The sequence below is a fragment of the Stomoxys calcitrans genome, chromosome 2 (genome assembly GCF_963082655.1).
Source record: "Stomoxys calcitrans chromosome 2, idStoCalc2.1, whole genome shotgun sequence".
NCBI lineage: Eukaryota > Metazoa > Arthropoda > Insecta > Diptera > Muscidae > Stomoxys > Stomoxys calcitrans.
In genome coordinates this window covers 75,669,363-75,689,798 of record NC_081553.1, presented here as the reverse complement: position 1 = coordinate 75,689,798, position 20,436 = coordinate 75,669,363, and the positions used below count along the sequence as shown (strand labels likewise).

The window sequence follows — 20,436 nt, the reverse complement described above, 5'->3', positions numbered from 1 at the left end:
AAACTAAACTTTATTATGCAGAAATGAATTTCTTGTACATTGTCAAAATTATACTAAGCCTATGTGATAAATATTCAGAATAATAAACAAAGTTGTTTTTACGAAATAATAAAATTATTCTAAGGTTACTTTGATAAATATTTAAATTAAGAAACAAAGTTATTTTCACAAAGTGTGCCACCACAGGCATATTAGCCGAACATGGCTAAATGAGACTCAAATGAAAGACATTAAGGAAAAGATTACAAATTTGACATTAAAATTTGCGTTCAAGTCTAAGTAACGCTTTTTCTTCCAAAAATAAGTCAAATAGGTTGATATGGGACTCAAATAAAAGGTATTTGAGAGTAGAAAACGATTTTTGATATCCAATTTTGGAGCCAAGTGTTTTGGGGTACGCCCTAAAGCACCGCCTAAACTGAACTTAATTTCCGATGGGAATAAAGAACCAATTTGATATATATTTTCAGTGCAAAGTGCCGGTGGCCGCCCCAGCCCCAAAACACCCTCCAAAGGGTTCATATTTACCAGCAATGACAATATGGGGCTCAAATTAAAGGAATTTGGAAGTGCAACACAAATTTTGATATCCATATTTGAGTGGAAATGTCTGAGGTGCCATCCCTCCGCACATGAGAACATTACCCTAAGGAAGAACATTACTACCAGAAACCAAGAAGGGGCAAATTCTCATACATCAATGAGTGCTTTCCGATTCAAGTTTAAACTCAATGATAAGGGACCTTTTTTATAGCCCAGTCTAAATGGTGTCCCGCAGTGCGACACCTCTTTGGGAAAAAATTTTTAAATAACCATGCATGGCATTGTACCTCGCAAATGTCGCCAACATTAAGAGGGGATAAACACCGCTTTCTCCGATATTCTCGCCGAACGTGTTCAACATCATAGGGTACAATGGCACGAATTCGATATCCGCATTCAGGGCGAGGTGTCCCCAGCCTAAAAAGATATTAGAGAGTTAAAGAAGGCGCAGCGGAGTGGGCCCGGTTCGGCTAGTATCAAATAAAAATAAGAAGTAAAAACAGAAGATCGATATAAAGGGTGATTTTTTTGAGGTTAGGATTTTCATGCACTAGTATTTGACAGATCACGTGGGATTTCAGACATGGTGTCAAAGAGAAAGATGCTCAGTATGCTTTGACATTTCATCATGAATAGACTTTCTAACGAGCAACGCTTGCAAATCATTGAATTTTATTACCAAAATCAGTGTTCGGTTCGAAATGTGTTCAAATTTTGACAAATTTTGTTCAGCGATGAGGCTCATTTCTGGTTGAATGGCTACGTAAATAAGCAAAATTGCCGCATTTGGAGTGAAGAGCAACCAGAAGCCGTTCAAGAACTGCCCATGCATCCCGAAAAATGCACTGTTTGGTGTGGTTTGTACGCTGGTGGAATCATTGGACCGTATTTTTTCAAAGATGCTGTTGGACGCAACGTTACGGTGAATGAACACATTTCGAACCGAACACTGATTTTGGTAATAAAATTCAATGATTTGCAAGCGTTGCTCGTTAGTAAGTCTATTCATGATGAAATGTCAAAGCATACTGAGCATCTTTCTCTTTGACACCATGTCTGAAATCCCACGTGATCTGTCAAATACTAATGCATGAAAATCCTAACCTCAAAAAAATCACCCTTTATATAGAACCAATATCAATGCGCAGACCGAATAAATCCAATTAAAAACAAGTAAAAAGACATTAAGTTAGGCCGCGCCAAACTTTGGATACCCACCACCTCGGGTATATATGCAAACCCGCTTTCCGGTGAGAATTGGATAACTTATGCAGCCAAATTTGGCACGGACATTGAGTGGTCTAATAAATAAAAGTCACTGTTGAATTTTGTATTTCAAATTTCAACAAAATCGGGTAATAAATAAAGCTTTTTTGAGCTTCAGACCTTTAATCGGCATATCGGTCTATATGACAGCTATATCTAAATACAGTCCTATCCGAACCCTATTTGGGACGGATGAAGCTATTTGGGACGGATGAAACTATTCACTGATTAAAATTTCATCGACATCGGGCAATAAATAAAGCTTTATTTAAAGCTATATCTAAATATATTCTAATCTATTGGGTTGCCCAAAAAGTAATTGCGGGTTTTTCATATAGTCGGCGTTGACAAATTTTTTCACAGCTTGTGACTCTGTAATTGCATTTTTCTTCTGTCAGTTATCAGCTGTTACTTTTAGCTTGCTTTAGAAAAAAAGTGTAAAACAGTATACATATTTGATTAAGTTTCATTCTAAGTTTTATTAAAAATGCATTTACTTTCTTTTAAAAAATCCGCAATTACTTTTTGGGCAACCCAATATAATCTAAACCATATTTGGATCAGATGTCGGGAGGCCTCAAACTACTCAAACTCAAACTCAAATTTCGCTGAAATTTCAAGCTGTGATTTGGTCCGATTTGCCCGTTCAAAAACTTAACCAGCGTGTATCAAGACGCATATGTACTAAATTTCAGCTCAATATCTCAATTTTTGAAGGCTGTAGAGCGATTACAACAGACGGACGGACAGACGGACAGACACACGGCCATCGTTAAATCGTACTAGAATTGTACGACGATCCGAAAAATATATACTTTCTAGGGTCGGAAATTGATATTTCGATGTGTTGAAAACGAAATGACTAAATGAATATACCCCCCCATCCTACGGTGGTGGGTATAAAAAAATCGTGAGAGAAATCCTTGTACACAATTTTAGCGCAATGGGATGAAAATAGCGCCCTCTATAGGCGAATCACTTATTTTTGTTAATTTTTGCAAAAAAAATAACTTTGCCGATAGTATCGATAGGAAAAGTAGCAACACCAAAAGTACCAGTACCAATACCATACTTAGACCAAAAATAAAATATCAGCCTTCTAACGCAATGTTGGTTCACTAAATCTATTGTAATCAAAAAACTCATAATTTTTCGCCACGGGTACTTTGAGAGAGATACATACAAAGGCGGACTAACACAAGGTACTTCTAGTTTAAAAGAAATTCGGTTCTTTAATACAAATATTTTGCATGTGTGGAGTTAATCTTAACTCCATCGATGCATATCAACCCTTATGATGGTGTCAATATTAAAACTCCGTCATTGAAATTTGAAATGAAGCAAAGTATGTACCCTTTAATACCCATTTGTTATTTATCGACTACCGATTTTGTAAATTTTCTCCCCACTCTCTATTAGTCTTTTATGTCAAAGTTGAAAACCTTTCTTTATAGAAAAAGAAAATTTTCTGTAATATTTTCCCGCAATTCCTAAGAATATAACGATTTAAAATTTCTAACATGGATTCTGATAATCGCGTATGTACATATTACATAATCTACACAACAACAAAAACAACTTATGAATATTCAAAAATTATAGCTCGATATTGGTTTGAATGAAGTTTGGAAAGCATGTCGCAAAATTCAAGATGCCTTATTCCGATATGGTTTCGATATTGCCACCGAATTCTGTGGCCACGATCCTCAAGGCAAAGGTTTAATTTCGGGTAAATAAATCGATCTAGAAAAAAGATTTTAAGATGATTTAAGTACCACTGAATTTTAGAGTCCCTATTTAGTAGCATTTTAGCTAAATACAAAACTGTCTTTGGCCTATCGGATTTTGAGCTGCGAGAGGTTACCGATTACTTTCGTTTGCGTGATGGCCGCATCATATATAGAGAATTTTGTAAAGTTGTTTGTGATGAAAGTAAGTAGAATAATATCTATAAAATTCTTCTTTGGAAGATATAGATGTTTTTGGCATCTTCATTCCAGAGCACAACAAGGGTGATCACAAAGATATTGCCACCGGCTTGGAATGGAATGATCCCATGCATGTCAACATAATAGCTCGCCCTGAAGAACGGCGACAATTGTGTTTAGTTTTGATCAAAATTGCTCAATATTCCCATTTGCCATTATTGCCATATTTTCAAGATTATGAATTGGTAAGATTAGAAAACACGTAAAAATATGCAAAGTTCTCCGGACCGAATCATGCGATTCTAACACCATGGATTCTCGAAAAGTGTACCCAATATACTTAGTTTATATCCGTATTATTTTTAAGAAATAAATATGATTGAGGCCTCATAAAGTCAGATGAGTTAGGGGATTATATGCCGCTATATCTACTTATAGACCATTCTCCGCGACACTTTTTGTCGGAGGGCAGAAAGTGTACATTAGACCGTCCCATGCTATAAAATAGAAATTTTTTTTTGCAATTAGAATAAAGCAATCCCCTCTTGATTGCTTCCTTTGGATCCCAATAAGCAAACTACGAGGGAAAACTGCACTTTGTAGGGTGCACCCCCGATTTTTAAACCCACCACCATAGGATGGGGGTATACTAATCTAGTCATTCCGTTTGTAACGCCTCGAAATATAAGACTTCATAAAGTATATATATTCTCGATCGTCTCGTTGTTTTGAATCAATCTAGCCATGTCCGCCCGTCTCTAGAAATCACGATAAAAGTCGAACGCGTAAAGATAGCCGTTTGAAATTTTGCACAGATACCTAATACCGATGTAGGTCCTTGGGGACTGCAAATGGGCCATATAGGTTCAGATTAAGATATTGCTCCCATATAAACCGATCTGCAGATTTGATTTCTTGAGCTCCTGGAAGCCGCAATTTTTTCCGATTCAGCTGAAATTTTTCACATAGTGTTCCGTTATGATTCCCAACAACTGTTTTAAGTACGGTCCAAATCGGTATATAACCTGATATAGCTCCCATTCACACCGATCTCCCGATTTGACTTCTTGAGCCCCTGGAAGCCGCAATTTTTGTCCGATTTGGCTGAAATTTTGCATGTGCACTTTAGATCAGTCTATAACCTGGTATAGCACCCATATAAACCGATCTCCCGATTCGACCTCTTAAGCCCCTGGAAGCCGCAATTTTTGTCCGATTTGGCTAAAATTTTACATACGGTGCTCTGTTACGACTTCCAACAACCTTGCTAAGTACAGTCCAAATCAGTCTATAACCTGATATAGCTCCCACGTAAACCGATCCCTCGATCATCTTTGCTCGGTTCCTAGAAGCTTTAATTTTTGCTGGTTTGACAGAAGTTTGATATGTAGAATAAAATTATGCCCTACCACTTAATTTTTTTCATATAAATTTTTAGCAGAATCTATGGTGGTGGGTTCCCAAGAAGCTTTAATTTTTGCTGGTTTGACAGAAGTTTGATATGTAAAATAAAATTATGCCCTACAACTTATTTTTTTTCGTATAAATTTTTAGCAGAATCCGTGATGGTGGGTTCCCAAGATTCGGCCCGGCCGAACTTAGCACGCTTTTACTTGTTAAGGAATCATATAGGATTATGATTTAGGACTCCTAAAGTCAGATCTGGTTACCGGATTTTGTGGCGCCATATCTACTTATAGACCAATCCTTGCGACACTTCTTATAGTTGTAGGAGGGCAAAAAGTGCACATTAGATCGTCCCATGGTAAAAAGTAAAACATTTTGGAATTAGAGAAACGCACACACACCATTTTGTTTCCATTTTTTTTTTTTCATTTTTCAAACCCCCTAATTTTGACCCTACGAATACGAATCTGAAGTTTGTTTACACCCACGATGTCTTTCTACTCATTATCATATTTCTCCTCCCCCTCCTCATTTTCCTCCTCTTTTACCCCTTCAGCGTCTGCGAGGTTATTCCTCCGGGGTGATGTAAATTTCCGGCTATTCCGCAAGATTTAACAAAAGGGTACACACTTCTATTTAAATATGAACTTTGCTAAATCGCTTGTTTTTGTTTTTGAAAAACTTTTATTTTTTTGGCTTTATATGCAAGTTGGTAGTTAAATGAAGGGAAAGCGGTGCATGCGAAAAATATTTCTGTAGAGATCTTTTAGAGCTTTATTTATGTTTTTTTGCATATTTATCGTAATCTACTCCTTCGTACCTTTCATTTAATACCCATATTGCCTATGTTAAGAGGTTTCAAAATTCTCAAGACCCCTTAGGTCTTTCTCGGGTCCAATTTTTAGACACGTTTTTGCATATGCGTAACCTACTCGAGAATACTTTTCATTTTTGGTCCCTAGGGGAGACCAGGGTCCTTTGCCCCAAAAACGAACTTCGGACTTGTATTCCTGGGGTCAAACCACGTCTGTTTATCAAATTTCAGCGAAATCGGAGGTGAGCCCTATTAACTACAGTTTTGCCGAGTATTTTAGGGTTGTAGCAAAATGCAAATTTTGCCCATGAACATTCCACTAAGGAACAGGGGAGATTAGAAAACCAATTTCGAGGCCAATGGCAATATGGGGTTCAAATAAATGATATATAGTTCCATGAGAATAGACCACGATGCTGATATATTTTCAGAGCTAAGTGTTTGGGGTACCATGTATTTGGGGCACCGCCCCTTACCCAAAACACCCTCCAAAGGGTAAACATTTAATGACCATTGTAATATGTAGCTCAAATGAAAGGTATTTGAGATTAGAAAACTAATTTGATAACCAATTTTGGGGCTAAATGTTTGGGGGACGCCTCATCCTATAACTTTACTTACTTTTACTTTAATTGGCTATGACAGAATATTTCTTCCACTAGCCGAACGTAGAATAGCATTCCAAGCGCCTCGATCTTCTGCACTCATTCTAAAATCTCTGACACCAAGTTTCGAGGTGTCTCCCACAACTTGATCTTTCCATCGGGCTTTTGGTCTTACCGGTTTGCGTGTACCACCGTGCTTGCCTTCAAAAGACTTCTTTGCTGGAGCTTCTTCATCCATTCTGATAACATGACCTAGCCAACGCAGCCGTTGTGTTTTGATGCGTGTAACTATGCTAACGTCGTCATACAGCTCATACAGCTCGTGGTTCATACGTCGCCTATATTCTCCGTTAACGCAAACTGGTCCATATATTTTACGAAGAATCTTTCTCTCAAATACTCCAAGCACTGCCTCATCTGCTTTCACAAGTACCCATGCTTCAGAACCATATAACAGCACGGGTAGTATCAGTGTCTTGTAAAGTGTAGTCTTCGTCTGTCGAGAGGTGGCCTCGTTTCTAAACTGCTTACTTAGTCCAAAGTAGCGTCTGTTTGCCAGTATTATTCTTCGATTTATCTCAAAACTGGTGTCATTCGTTTCGGTGACGGCGGTGCCGAGGTAGATAAAGTTACTGACTATCTCAAAGTTGTGGTTCCCAACTTTCTCCATTTTCTTTATCTGTTCGGTTGTGCAAGGCATTTTGGGAGTGGATACCATCCATTTCGTCTTATCTCCATTTACTGCCAGACCTATTTTCACTGACTCTCTTTCGATTCTTTCAAAGGCTGCAGTTACTACTTCCGGTGACCGACCTATGATATCGAGATCGTCGGCATAGGCGAGTAGCATGTGCTCTTTTGTGATTAGTGTGGCATATCTATTCACTTCTGCATCTCGTATAATCTTCTCCAGCAGGATATTAAAGAGATCACACGATAGGCTGTATCTTTGTCTGAAACCTCGTTTGGTATTAAATGGTTCGGAGAGATTCTTTCCTATTCTTACTGAGGAACGCGTATCTGCAGAGTCTTATTAATTTTGCAGGGATACCAAACTCAGACATGGCTTGAAACACCTTTGAACGTAAAGGAGTATCGAAGGCGGCTTTGTAGTCAACACAGAGGTGGTAGGTGTTGATTTGTCCTTCTCGGGTCTTTGCCAGGATTTGGCGCAGTGTGAATATCTGGTCTAGGATGCATTTACCTGGTCTAAAGCCGCATTGATAGGGCCCAATTATCTCATTGACTTTAGGTTTTAATCTTTCACACAGTACGCTCGAGAGTATCTTGTATGCGATGGGGAGGAGACTTATTCCTCTGTAGTTGGCACATTCCGTCTTGTATCCTTTCTTGGGTACGGGACATAGTATGCTGAGGTTCCAATCATCGGGTATGCGTTCTTCTAGCCAGATTACGCAGATAAGCTGATGCATACGCCTTATCAGCGTGTCGCCTCCGGTCTTAAATAGTTCAGCGGGTAACCCGTCGGCTCCTGCTGCCTTGTTGTTCTTTAGTCGGGTTACTGCTACTTGGACCTCATTCTGACTAGGAGGTAAACATTATATACCATCATCAGGGATTGGTTCTGCGGTATCCTCTTCGCCGACAACATCGGACACTAGCAGTTGGGTAAAATGTTCTTTCCATATCCTCAGCATGTTGTCTGTGTCAGTTACCAGATTTCCTTCTTTGTCTCTGCAGGAGGATGTGCCTGCACCAAAGCCATCGGTTTGGTGCTTAATTCTTTGGTAGAATTTCCGGACATCATTCTGACTCCTATACATCTCAATTCGCTCGCACTCACGTCTTTCCATTTCCTTTTTCTTTCTGCGGAATAGACGTTTCTCCTCTCTGCTTTTCTCCCGATACCTCTCCTTCATCTGGCACGTTGCTACTGATTGCAGGGTTACTCTATATGCCGCATTCTTGGCTTCAGTAGCATCTCGACACTCTTGGTCGTACCATGGGTTTTTTGGAGGAGGCTTCCGGTACCCAAGTACGGATTTCGCGGCATTTTCCATGGAGTGGGCAATAGTTTGCCACTGCGCCATTATATCATCAAGCAGTTGGGTCTGTCGAGTGGAGTATGCCGCTGCTATTTGTTGCGTCTGCAGCTTTCCAATGTCCAGCTTCCGTGCAGTGTCAGATCGTACTTTCCTCGCCATGTTCAAACGGGTGCGAACCTTTGCTGCAACAAGGTAATGATCCGAATCTATATTCACTCCACGGATCGATCGTACATCTAACACGCTGGATGAAAGCCTTCCATCAATCACAACGTGATCAATTTGGTCATCATTATCCTATAAACTCTCCTTAAACCAATGACAATATGGGGTTTAAATCAATGGTATTCTCTCAAATACGCGATGCTGATATTTTTTCAGGGCCAAGTGCCTGGGTGACCACCTGACCCCCGAAAACACCCCTAAATCGGACATCATTTGAATATCGGGCTGAAAAAAAGTATTTTAAGAATGGAGTACAACTAACATCCAAATTCAAATGACATTAAACCCTCCGAGCAAATTCGTAGTCCAATAATGATCATATGGGATTCAGATAAAAGCACTTATATTGTTATACTGTTATTTAAGCGATATAAATATGCTATTTTCATAGCATGGTATTTCATTAAAAGCTTTTTAATTGTCGAAAAAAATATTCAATGGATAATTTTGTTCCATATAAAGTAAAAGAAGGCGCAGCGGAGCGGGCCCGCTTCAGATAGTGTTTTATAAAAAAAAACTTATTTCGACGATATTTTCTATGAAATTAAAATATAAACAAAATTCTTTGGAACATATTTTATTTAAATTTTTTCTAGAATTTCCGGAATGTTTTACAAAATATTTCCATTTTAGGTTTCCCAAAATGTGGGTACCGTGACCATTACTCACTTCTCAAGACTTTTACATTTTATGAAAATTCCCTTATCGGATAGTGATTTTTTGCTGCTACTAAAACGCTACATGAAGGATTCCTATATGGTGAATTATGTGGCTTTTGTCAATCACTTGGAAAGCATAAAGGATTATTTAAAAACCAATAATTTAACCGATAATGCCATGGTGAAAAACTACAGAACACTAAGACAAAATCAATGGCCCTGACCTTTCTCCATTTCTTTTTGGTTTATAGAAAATCATACAAAATTTCCCAGGCAAACTGGTGGACCTAGATTTGCCCGAACTTCCACCTGTCGATGGGACTAGTGTGGCTCAACGCATATTCAAAGATTTTTGCAATCATCCGCAGGAGAACAAAACTATTTGCGACATTGTATTTTGCATACAAAAAGTGGTTCACAAGAATCGCATAAGGGTTCGTGAATTCTTGGAGGGATTTGATTTAATGCATACGGGTACGGTGACGAAAAATCAATTCGAAAGATCTCTCAACAACATGGGAGTTGGGAAATATTTGACCCAGCGTGAATTCGAATTGCTGAGTGCACGTTATATAGATCCCATTGACACGAATCGCATAAGGTGGCGAATGTTTGAGGATGAGATTGATAGGGGTAAGAAGTGAATCGAATCCTTATATCATTTTTTAGAATTGATTTGAAAATCCTTTCAACATAAACTTTTCAGTATTTACAATCAAACATTTGGAGAAAACGCCATTACTAGAGGTGCAATCGCCACCCAAATACATTGAAGAAATGCCTCGTTCCGGTTCGCTTAATTGGCAGGAGGCCAAACCGGAAATACGTGATCTATGTGAAGAATCTTTGCATAGGATACAAATACGTATAAAGAACAGAAGACTGCATATGCATCCCTTCTTCAAAAGTTATGATAAGTATGATATTTTTATAGAAAAGTCTCCTTTAAAATTAGAAATTAAATTTCGGTTCAATAACTGGGAAAAATCAGGATTCACTGAAAACGGTTAAGCCAAGCGATCAGCCGACATACAATTTTTTTAATTTTTGGCAATACTTGGCATTGAGGATGTTCTCTTTTTACATTAATTCTTTGTTTTGGTTTTCTCCTATTTGATGACATTTTCAATCGGCAGATTTGACATCCTTAATGATGTTCATGGAGTCATCCACTTTATGTTTTCGCAAGTGACCCAAACTTCTATTAGTGAATCCTGGGGAAAAACTAATATCGTTGAAAATTTGCTATGAAAATGAAATGTTCATGAAATTTTCTGAATAACGGCAACAAGTATATTTCGCCCAGACAAAATTGCGGTGCACCGCAAAAATGCTTGTCTTTTTTAATCAACGAAACTAACTGCTTGGACAAAAACACAAATGATTTTTCAGTGGTGCTGATGTGTATGTACCGCTATGAAGCAAAGAAGAGACGAGTTCTAATTACAACGGCAAATACTTATGCTCATGTGTCTCTTATACAGGCCAAAAACAACGCAAACACCGCTATTTCATTGTTAACATATAAAAGATTGAAAAAATCTCAAAAAATTAAATTTGTCTTAGCAATATGAAAATATAATTTTGATGACTTAAATGGGATTTCTCAACGTTGCGGTGTTTGCGGTATTTTCATTCCATTCCATTTTTAACATAAAAAAGTTTGAAAAAGTCCCAAAAAATCAAATTTGTCGTAGCAAAAATATATATATTTTTTTAGATAAAAAAAATGGGATTTCTCACCGTTGCGGTATTTCCATTCTCGTCTTACATCAGGGGTGATTGATTTTGCGGTGGTGCTGATATGTATATACCGCTATGAAGCAAACGAGCAACGCCTGAGTTTTTATTACCACGACAAATATTTATACTCATGTGTCTCTTGTACATGCGGTGGTATGATGAGTTTTTGACAAAAACAACGCAAACACCGCAATTTTATTTTGACATTAAAATCTAGAAAAAGTCAAAACTTCAATTTATCGTAGCAATAATCAAATATATTTTTGATGACATACATGAGATTTCTCATCGTTGCGGTGTTTGCGGATATACCGCATTCTCGTCTTACATCACAAAAGGTGCTAAACGTTGAGGCTCAATTCACACATATTCTTAATATCTTGGATTCAGTCATTGTTGAGACCAGGGCTACGGAGTCAAACTATTTTGACTCGATTCCGACTCCGGGAAGATTGCTCGACCCCCACTCGGACTCCGGAGTCGACCCCAAGCATTTAAATTTTTTAAATATTTTTAAACATGTTTTTTTTTTTAATTTTAAGAATATAAAAAATGTTTTTTTTTCCCTAAGCCACTATGCTTTTATAACAAAGACAAAATATTTTCTCAAAATTATATGACTTTGACATAAAACCATACCTGCTGTCAAAAGAGCGCCATTAATTTAATTGTATACCCTCCACCACTAGTGGAGTCTTTCGAAGATAGTTGTCCCCTTTGAAAAAGGAAATCAGCCCAAGAAAAACCCTGGATGACCGAGGAGATTCGCAATATTGGGAAGGAGGTCCGCAGACTTTTTAACAGAGCACTTCGTACAAAAGCGAAAATATATTGGGATGTGTAGTACACACAGCTCAAGGAATACAATAAGATTACCCTAACATGCCTCCAGAAAGCTTTTCTGCGACCAGGTCGATAGCGTTAATAACGCCGCCAAGATGAAAAATTTTCCCTCAAAAACCCATATGCAAACTGAAACAGACGGCATGAGAGTGAGAAAAGAATCGACGGAGTATATGTTGAGGCTTTTGACGAAAGCTCATTTTCCACAGTATACGACTGGCCTCACGGAGTCACCGTAATCTTGGAATAATGAGGTTGATCGAATTTATGGTCAAGAAAGCCTTGAGGAGCTTCAAACCATTTAAGTCACCCGGACCTGATGGAATATTTCCGGCGTCACTACAAAAGGAGGCCGACTATCTGGCGCCTCATCTGGCCACCATTTTTTTACAGCGTGCCGAGGACTTGCATATACTCCGAAAGCCCGGCAGTAGGCAAGGGTGGTGTTTATTCCCAAGCCCGGCAAGACACCAAAGGCTACTCAAAACCGTGAAACGCATTGTGTCAATTCAAACAGCATGCCTATGTCAAGGGAAGGTCGGTTGTGTATAAAATAGAAGAATTATTCGATGCCAAGAAGTACAGTGAGACCAGTACCGGGTGACCGGTTCCTTAGAGACCAGAACCATAAAGTCCGGGTCCTAAGAGATAGAACCATATGCTAAAGAACAGGTGGATAAATTGTGAGTTCCATGGCATAAAAATAAGGGGGAAAGTGGCGCAGGGCGCGCCACAGGGGGGCATTTTATCGCCACTCCTTTGGGTGACCCCCATAAATAACATTTTACGGATGCTGACTGAGGAGGGACTTAAACCCGTCTGCTATGCAGGTGATATTATAATACTTCTTAGGGGTAAGGATCCGAACCAGCTACGCACAAGGGCCAAAAGGGTCTTACATATGGCATATAACTGGGCTAGATCCAGGGGTCTCAATGTTCACCCAGAGAAGACTGAAATATGCCTGTTCACTAGGAAGAAGAACGCACCACGTTTCCTCAATAAAAGTTCGATATCTGACAAGGTCAAATACTTTGGTATGATCTTGGACAGGAAACTGAAATGGAAGTGTCACATTAAGGAGCGTACTGAGAAGGCTCACAGATGTTGGGCACTATGTAGATGGGCCGTAGGCTCGAAATGGGGCCTGAATCTGAGGATAATCCACTGGCTCTACAGAAGCGTGATTAGACCAATACTTTCTTACGCCTCATTAGTTTGGTGGACTGCTATGGAGAAAAAGTGTAACATAAGGACCATACATGAAGTTCAGAGAACTTGTTGTCTTGGCACTAGGGCACTGGCCACTTTTCTAGATATCCAACCCATTGACATACAGATTAAACGTGTGGCAGCCACTATGGCTATGAGACTTAAGGCGATGGGAGAATGGATTGAGGATGGGAGCAGCTCATACCTTAGCGGTATAATCGAGGCGACGATAGGAAACTTCGAAGGAAGGGAAGAGATTTCCGATCGGAGACGTGAGACGACACTTGAGGTCGAGTGCGAGCCACTGCTGCCAGAGGCACAGTCTTGGACTGAAGGAACACTAGTACTGCCGTTTGAAAGATCATGTTAAACGGAAGGATTAAAGCTAGGAGACAGAGTGGGCCTGGGGGTCTACATTGAGAACCCAGGGACTGAGATCTGTTTTAGACTTCCTGACCATAATACGGTCCTGTAGGCGGAGATCGGGGTAATCACGGAATGCGAGGACGTCGATTGTGAACATCTATACGGACAGTAAAATGGCCATAAGGGCAATAATAAGCAGGACGGTAACGTCACGAACACTCTTACAGTGTAAGAAGGAGATTAATGCCTGCTCTGAGGATGGGGCAATCCGGGTGCCGAGCCATAACAGGGTAAGGGGGAATGAAAGGGTAGACAAACGCGCATGTAACAAGGACGGCGAAAATCCTATGGGGGGATCCAGATCGTGCGAAGACGAGGCTATTACTGAAAGGAAGCAAGAAGGAGGTCAGAATAGCTATTGGTATCATAACGAGACACATAGGACTACGAGCTCACTTATGTAAAATCTGTGCGTCAAGTGATAACATGTGTAGGGCATGCGGGGAAGATGATGAGACGTTGGACCATTTCCTTTATCATTGCCCGGCTTTCGCATCTAACAAATACCGGCACTTAGGTGGAGACACAATGCCAGACATTAACCAACTTAGGGGAGTGGTATTGAAAAAAATTAAGGATTTTGTAAGTAGCACGGAATTTCTAACTTAAAATGTTCTTTTTAGAGGTTACTTTATAGTTTTTAGAGCGCACAAGCCGATTACTGGCTTAGGTGTATGTCTATAGTGGCATGGGGCGGATTAATATCTGCACCCTTTTTTCAGCCTAACCTTACCTAGCCAAAGTGACAGGTATCGGAAGTATTGTATCGACCCGACCGATCATAACTCGTTTTTTCTTGTCTTCCTTCATTTTTATTATTTACATGTTTATAGATCTTTTCAATTGCCTCGGCCATTTTCAGACTCAACAGTGGTCATGTCCCCTGCAAAATTGCCAATCAAATATTGGTTAATAATGGCATTTTGTTATCGAATGACGAGTTGAACAGCCTTATCGATCGCTATGGCAATGAGTTGGGATTTAATTATACTCGCTTTTTGGAGCATGCTGATCCAGCGGAATATGCTATACCTAAGTTGACAACTAGCTCAACTATACAGGGCAATTGCTTGGCTCCTCTCACTAGAGATGGAGATGCCAACGGTGAAGATGAGATTGGGAACATAACAAATGAACAATACATCATCAAACTACTGGCAAAGATAAAAAGGCAAGCCATTACAAAAAGCATATCGGTCATGGATTTTCTACAAGACTACGATCGTCATCGTGAGGGTGAGATTTCTGAAGAAGATTTTCGACGAGGCCTGGATAATGCCAATGTCAAATTATTACCTCAAGAAGTCAAAATGCTATGTAAAATGTAAGCTTCATACACACTTTAGATCTCCAACATACGTATGCAGGCAATTTGTACATTTAACTTTTTATTTCTGCAGATTCCGCTCACCCAAGCGTGGCTGTTGTGTCTTATATCGCGATTTTTGCCGAGCCCTTGATGAAGTATTTGTGAAAATCGAAACTGCGTCTGGCGATGGAGAGATCACTGCCGTACCTCTGCTGCATCTGGCCAATTTAGATTGTTTTGAGTGTTTCCTTAACTTTGAAGAACGCACCCTATGCTCTCAGGCTCTGATGAAATTGGCTCGTCAGCCTGATGAAGTATCGAATTTAAGCTCGGTTTTCAAAGATTTCGATCGTGAGAATTGTGGCACCATACAAAAGAACCAACTGATGCGTGCCCTTACTGTGCGTGACATGCACCATATGCTGAGCAGTCGTGAATTTGATGTTATTTTTAAGTGCTTCGGCATGCAACGCGGCACAGGTTTGGAATTTAATTATAGAGAATTTTTGAATATTTTAAAAATTCTCCATCAAACTGGACAAGTCGAAAGGAAATATTAAATGCTCGTATGTTGTATGAAATGAACTAAATTCCATGTGGCTTGTTATAACTGATGAATTATGATGTGCCTCGGTATAATAATTGGGATAAATATACCTAAATTCCACGGGTACCCACTACCCTGTATACTGCTTAAAATGTTTACCAGTTAGCTCAGTTTATATGCCAACATATGGCTCAAAAAAATCAATTGAATGGTTTACATGTATGCTATACCTATTTATGGACCTAACTGGTCCATAAATGTATGTAGTAGGCGTATTAGAGGGTATATGTACTTTAGTCACTAAATACCAGCCAAATCTGAAAAAAAATCGGGGCTCTAATTCAAACCGATGGAGTCTCAATGTAAACGGAGTCCTTGGGCGATTTCGATAGCAAAATATTGATGGCACTATCAATATTTAATTTTGACTGAATATCGATTGATATTTTTCCCATGGATACTATCGCAAAAGTTCATTTTTTTGCAAAACTAAACAAAAAATAAGCAATCCGACACTGAGTGTATCATTTAAGATACATTGCGCCTATAGAGGGCGCAACTTTCATCTGATTAGACTAAATGAGACAAGACGGAATCAAGGCGGATTTAAAAAGGCCGTCTCACGCGAACTACTGTTAACAGCCGCCCAGGTTTGGCGGTATTAAGATGACAGATTTTTGTATGGTTTCTCTTTTTGTTATCTTCTTTCTCGCACATTCTCTACTCTTGTACGCACATGTATAGACACACGCACACAATTTTTTTTTTTTGCGTATTGGTAAAACGTCGATCTGCTTGGTGACAACATGGCGGATTGCACCATATGATTTGTGGTTGTTCTACAAATGAGACCACCTTTAATTGTTTCGCCATGAGAAGGAATGTGCCAACTACAGAGGAATAAGTCTCCTCCCCATCGCATAAAAGATACTCTCGAGCACACTGTGTGAAAGATTCAAACCTAAAGTCAATGAGATGATTGGGCCCTGTCAATGCGCCTTTAGACCTGGTAAACCCACCCAGGACCAGATATTCACACTGCGCTGAATCCTTGAAAAGACCCGAGAATCAACACCTACCATCTCTTTCTTGACTACAAAGCCGCTTTCGATACCCCTTTACGTTCAAAGGTATTTCAAGACATGTCTGAGTTTGGTATCCCTGCAAAATTAATAAGACACTGCAGGATGGCACTTGCTGATAGGCGTTCCTCAGTAAGAATAGTAAAGAATCTCTCTAAACCATTTTTTGAGAGAAAGATTTTTCGTAAAATATGTGGACCAGTTTGCGTTGGAGATGAAGAATATAGGCGACATATGAACCACGAGCTGTATGACGACGATAGCATAGTTACACGCATCAAAATACAACGGCTGCGCTGGCTAGGTTATTGTTAAAATGGATGAAGAAGATCCAGCAAAGAAGTCTTTTGAAGGCAAACACGGTGGTACACGCAAACCGAGAAGACCAAAAGCTCGATGGAAAAAACTTGGTGTCAGAGATTTTAGAATGAGCGCAGAAGATCGAGTCGCTTCGAACGCTATTCTACGTTCGGCTAGTGGAACAAATGATCTGTCATAGCCAATTAAAGTAAAGTAAGTAGACTAAAATTTTGTACAACGATTTCTCTCGTGACTTCCAAATGACTTAACTAACCTTGGTTTTATTTGGTCTGTGCGTTGATATGTGTGCTTCTATATAAATCGATCTCTTGATTTTTACTTTTCATTTTCGTTTGAAATATAGGTGATGGAAAATTAACGATAGTATCGATACTATCGGTATTTATTATTAAAACTATCGAAAATATGCCAGCTCTATACCGAACGGAATTAATCTTCGAATATAAACCCGCTCGATAACGGATGCAAGATCCAATTTATATTTTCAAATGCCAATTTTCTAATGAAAATTCTATTAAGGAACAGGGGCAAACTTCCCGCACATCAATAAGGGCTGTCCGATTCAAGTTGAAGCTCAATGATAAAGAGCCTCCCATTGTTGAATTAAGAATGTTTGCTTACTTGACCAACAACAACGAAATCAACGATACAAACCATGGCAATTGTACAACAACCACAAATCATATGGTGCAATCCGCCATCTTGCCATCGAGATGTTATTTCAACACAACTAAAGATACGAGCGCTCGTGTGTGTACGTGGATAGATAAAATGAGAGAAAGAAAAACACAAAGAGAACGTGCAAAAAAACGGGGTGGTTTACTTCGAATGTAAGCACAGAACTGACATCTTAATACCCTCAAACCGACCGGCTGTTTTCAGCTGTTCGCGTGAGATTACCTTTATTGATCCACCTTGGTTATAAACCTGTGGCGATGGTGGCGCAAATTTCCGCATAGGCTGTCAAATTTCTGGACACTTCCTAATTTATATTCTAGTTTAATTTGCATTATCATGTGTAGCAGCCACAAGATCAAAAAAATTATGATTATAAACGTGTAAATTATAAACTAAAACAACTAAAATGTGAAACAATTTTAAAATCCAAACCAAGCTTTTGACGTTCTAGTGAGATTTGGATACAACTCTTGAATTGGACAATTCCATCAGCTGGGCAAGTGAGCCAACCTTCTTTATTCAACCTTGGGCCTCCTTTTTTGAGCCGAGTCCGAACGGCGTGCTACAATGTGTCACCTTTTTTGTGGAGAAGTGTTTTACATGGCTGCCATAACAAATGGTACAGTACCTAACATATGTCGCAAGCATTAGGAGAGGAGTAAACAGCTGAGTACAATTTTTTCTCGCGAAGTGCACTGTCTCTCAACGAGTTTTGGTTGGGTGTGTATTATGGTTAAGAACTATAAAACACACAAACAGGGCAAACTAGTAACATACTCAAATTGGTCAAATTGCACTAATTGGTTATCGCCAAGATATATTCATTTACAGGTAGTGGCAGTTGCCCAATAATAAAATATTGAGTGCACTATATGTTAAAATCAGTGATTAGTGCAACTCTGATTTTGTTGTTGGGCAACTGCCACTGCCTGTAAATGAATATATCTTATAGTACTTGAAGCGGCAGCCCTAGTCGGTGAAGGACTTCATCGGGTCAATCCGTTGTTTGTCAAGGCGGATTTAAAAAGGTGGTCCCACGCGAACAGCTTTAACAGCTGGCCAGGTTTGACGGTATTAAGATGACAGATTTTTATTTGTATACTCTTTGTTGTAATCTATATCGCGTATACACAAAAGCACACAAATTTCTTTGTGTGTGGTGGTAAAACTATTGGGTTGCCCAAAAAGTAATTGTCGGTAACATAGCAGTAATATAGTCGGCGTTGACAAATTTTTTCAACGGCTTGTGACTCTGTAATTGCATTCTTTCTTCTGTCAGTTACCAGCTGTTACTTTTAGCTTGCTTTAGAAAAAAAGTGCGCGAAATTTAAAACGAATCATAACTGGAGATGAAAAATGGATTGTTTACAACAACGTTAGTCGAAAACGATCATGGTCCAAGCATGGTGAACCAGCTCAAACCACTTCAAAGGCTGATATCCACCAAAAGAAGGTTATGCTGTCTGTTTGGTGGGATTGGAAGGGTGTGGTATATTTTGAGCTGCTTCCAAGGAACCAAACGATTAATTCGGATGTTTACAGTCAACAATTGGACAAATTGAATACAGCCATCAAGGAGAAGCGACCAGAATTGGTCAATCGTAAAGGTGTCATATTCCACCAGGACAACGCTAGAACGCACACATCTTTGGTCACTCGACAAAAACTGAGTGAGCTTGGCTGGGCACTTTTAATGCATCCACCATATAGCCCTGACCTTGCACCATCAGACTACCATTTATTTCGATCTTTGCAGAACTCCTTAAATGGTAAAACTTTCGGCAATGATGAGGCTATAAAATCGCACTTGGTTCAGTTTTTTGCAGATAAAGGCCAGAAGTTCTATGAGCGTGGAATACTAAATTTGCCAGGAAGATGGGAAAAGGTTATCGAACAAAATGGCAATTATATATTTGATTAAAGTTCATTCTAAGTTTTATTAAAAATGCATTTAATTTTTTTTTAAAAATCCGCAATTACTTTTTGGTTCAACCCAATACGATCAGCTTGATAACAAGATGGCAGATTGCACCATATGATTTGTGGTTGTTGTACAAATGAGACAACCTTTAATTGGTTTGCCATGGTTGTTTGTGTGTGTGTCTGGTTCTTAACTATAATACACGTACACTACCAAAATTTGTTGTTTACTCAACCGTTTACGGTACACTAACTGGTAATTATGTCATGGGGATAACACCACTAACAATTTATTCTGATGGTCTCGCCGGGTTTCGAACCCAAGCGTTCAGCGTCATATGCGGACATACTAATCTCTGCGCCACGGTGGTATCCGCCTCCAATTCGTATTTACGGTACGGAATTAATCTGCAAACAAAAACTCGATCGATGCCGAATGCGATAATTATGCCCCTGGGCTGATATCACAACAGGTTATGCAAATTACCATCTTGTTGATAGGAAACCACCGTCCAAACGTTATTGTAGCAGTGTATTGAACACCGAGGCGGCAGCCCTCACCGATGAACGACTCCATCGGGTCAATCCGGTACGTACAACCGGCTGCCATGGAATTGACAGTGTGGATTTTAATATTTGAGCGAGATTCAAGTTAGCAAGTTTCAAGATCTAAGATAACATGACTCTAAATTCCATTATCCACTATAACGCTTACAAAGTTTTTATATCCACCACAATCGAATGGTGTCATTTTGTATGCAACACCTCGAAATATTGATCAAAAATACAAAACGCCTGTTTCTCGAAATAGTATGGAACCAACTTTTATATTATTTTATATTTACAATATTTGTCTATCATCAAACTGTCGAAGGCGAAAAAGTTACAGAAAACTACGAAAT

The 20,436-nt window shown here is 39.2% G+C and overlaps 2 protein-coding genes across 2 annotated transcripts in view; one reads left to right on the top strand and one right to left on the bottom strand.

Annotated features, from left to right (window-relative positions):
* LOC131995010 (uncharacterized) overlaps positions 1–20,436 on the bottom strand; it is a 268,050-nt gene that overhangs the window by 204,910 nt on the left and 42,704 nt on the right. The gene's annotated exons all lie outside the window — the stretch shown is intronic.
* On the top strand, positions 3,226–15,685 carry LOC106083462 (uncharacterized). The gene is made up of 9 exons (XM_059362504.1): positions 3,226–3,347; positions 3,412–3,538; positions 3,598–3,741; positions 3,810–3,982; positions 9,428–9,634; positions 9,705–10,086; positions 10,160–10,370; positions 14,540–15,001; positions 15,078–15,685. The coding sequence occupies exons 1-9, from the start codon at positions 3,330–3,332 to the stop codon at positions 15,544–15,546; spliced, it is 2,193 nt and encodes a 730-aa protein (XP_059218487.1). The 5' UTR covers positions 3,226–3,329; the 3' UTR covers positions 15,547–15,685.

Coding starts and splice junctions, on each gene's coding strand:
- LOC106083462 (XM_059362504.1), top strand. Junction 3,539..3,597: donor AGGCAAAGGTTTAATTTCGG/GTAAATAAATCG, acceptor ACTGAATTTTAG/AGTCCCTATTTAGTAGCATT. Junction 15,002..15,077: donor GTCAAAATGCTATGTAAAAT/GTAAGCTTCATA, acceptor TTATTTCTGCAG/ATTCCGCTCACCCAAGCGTG.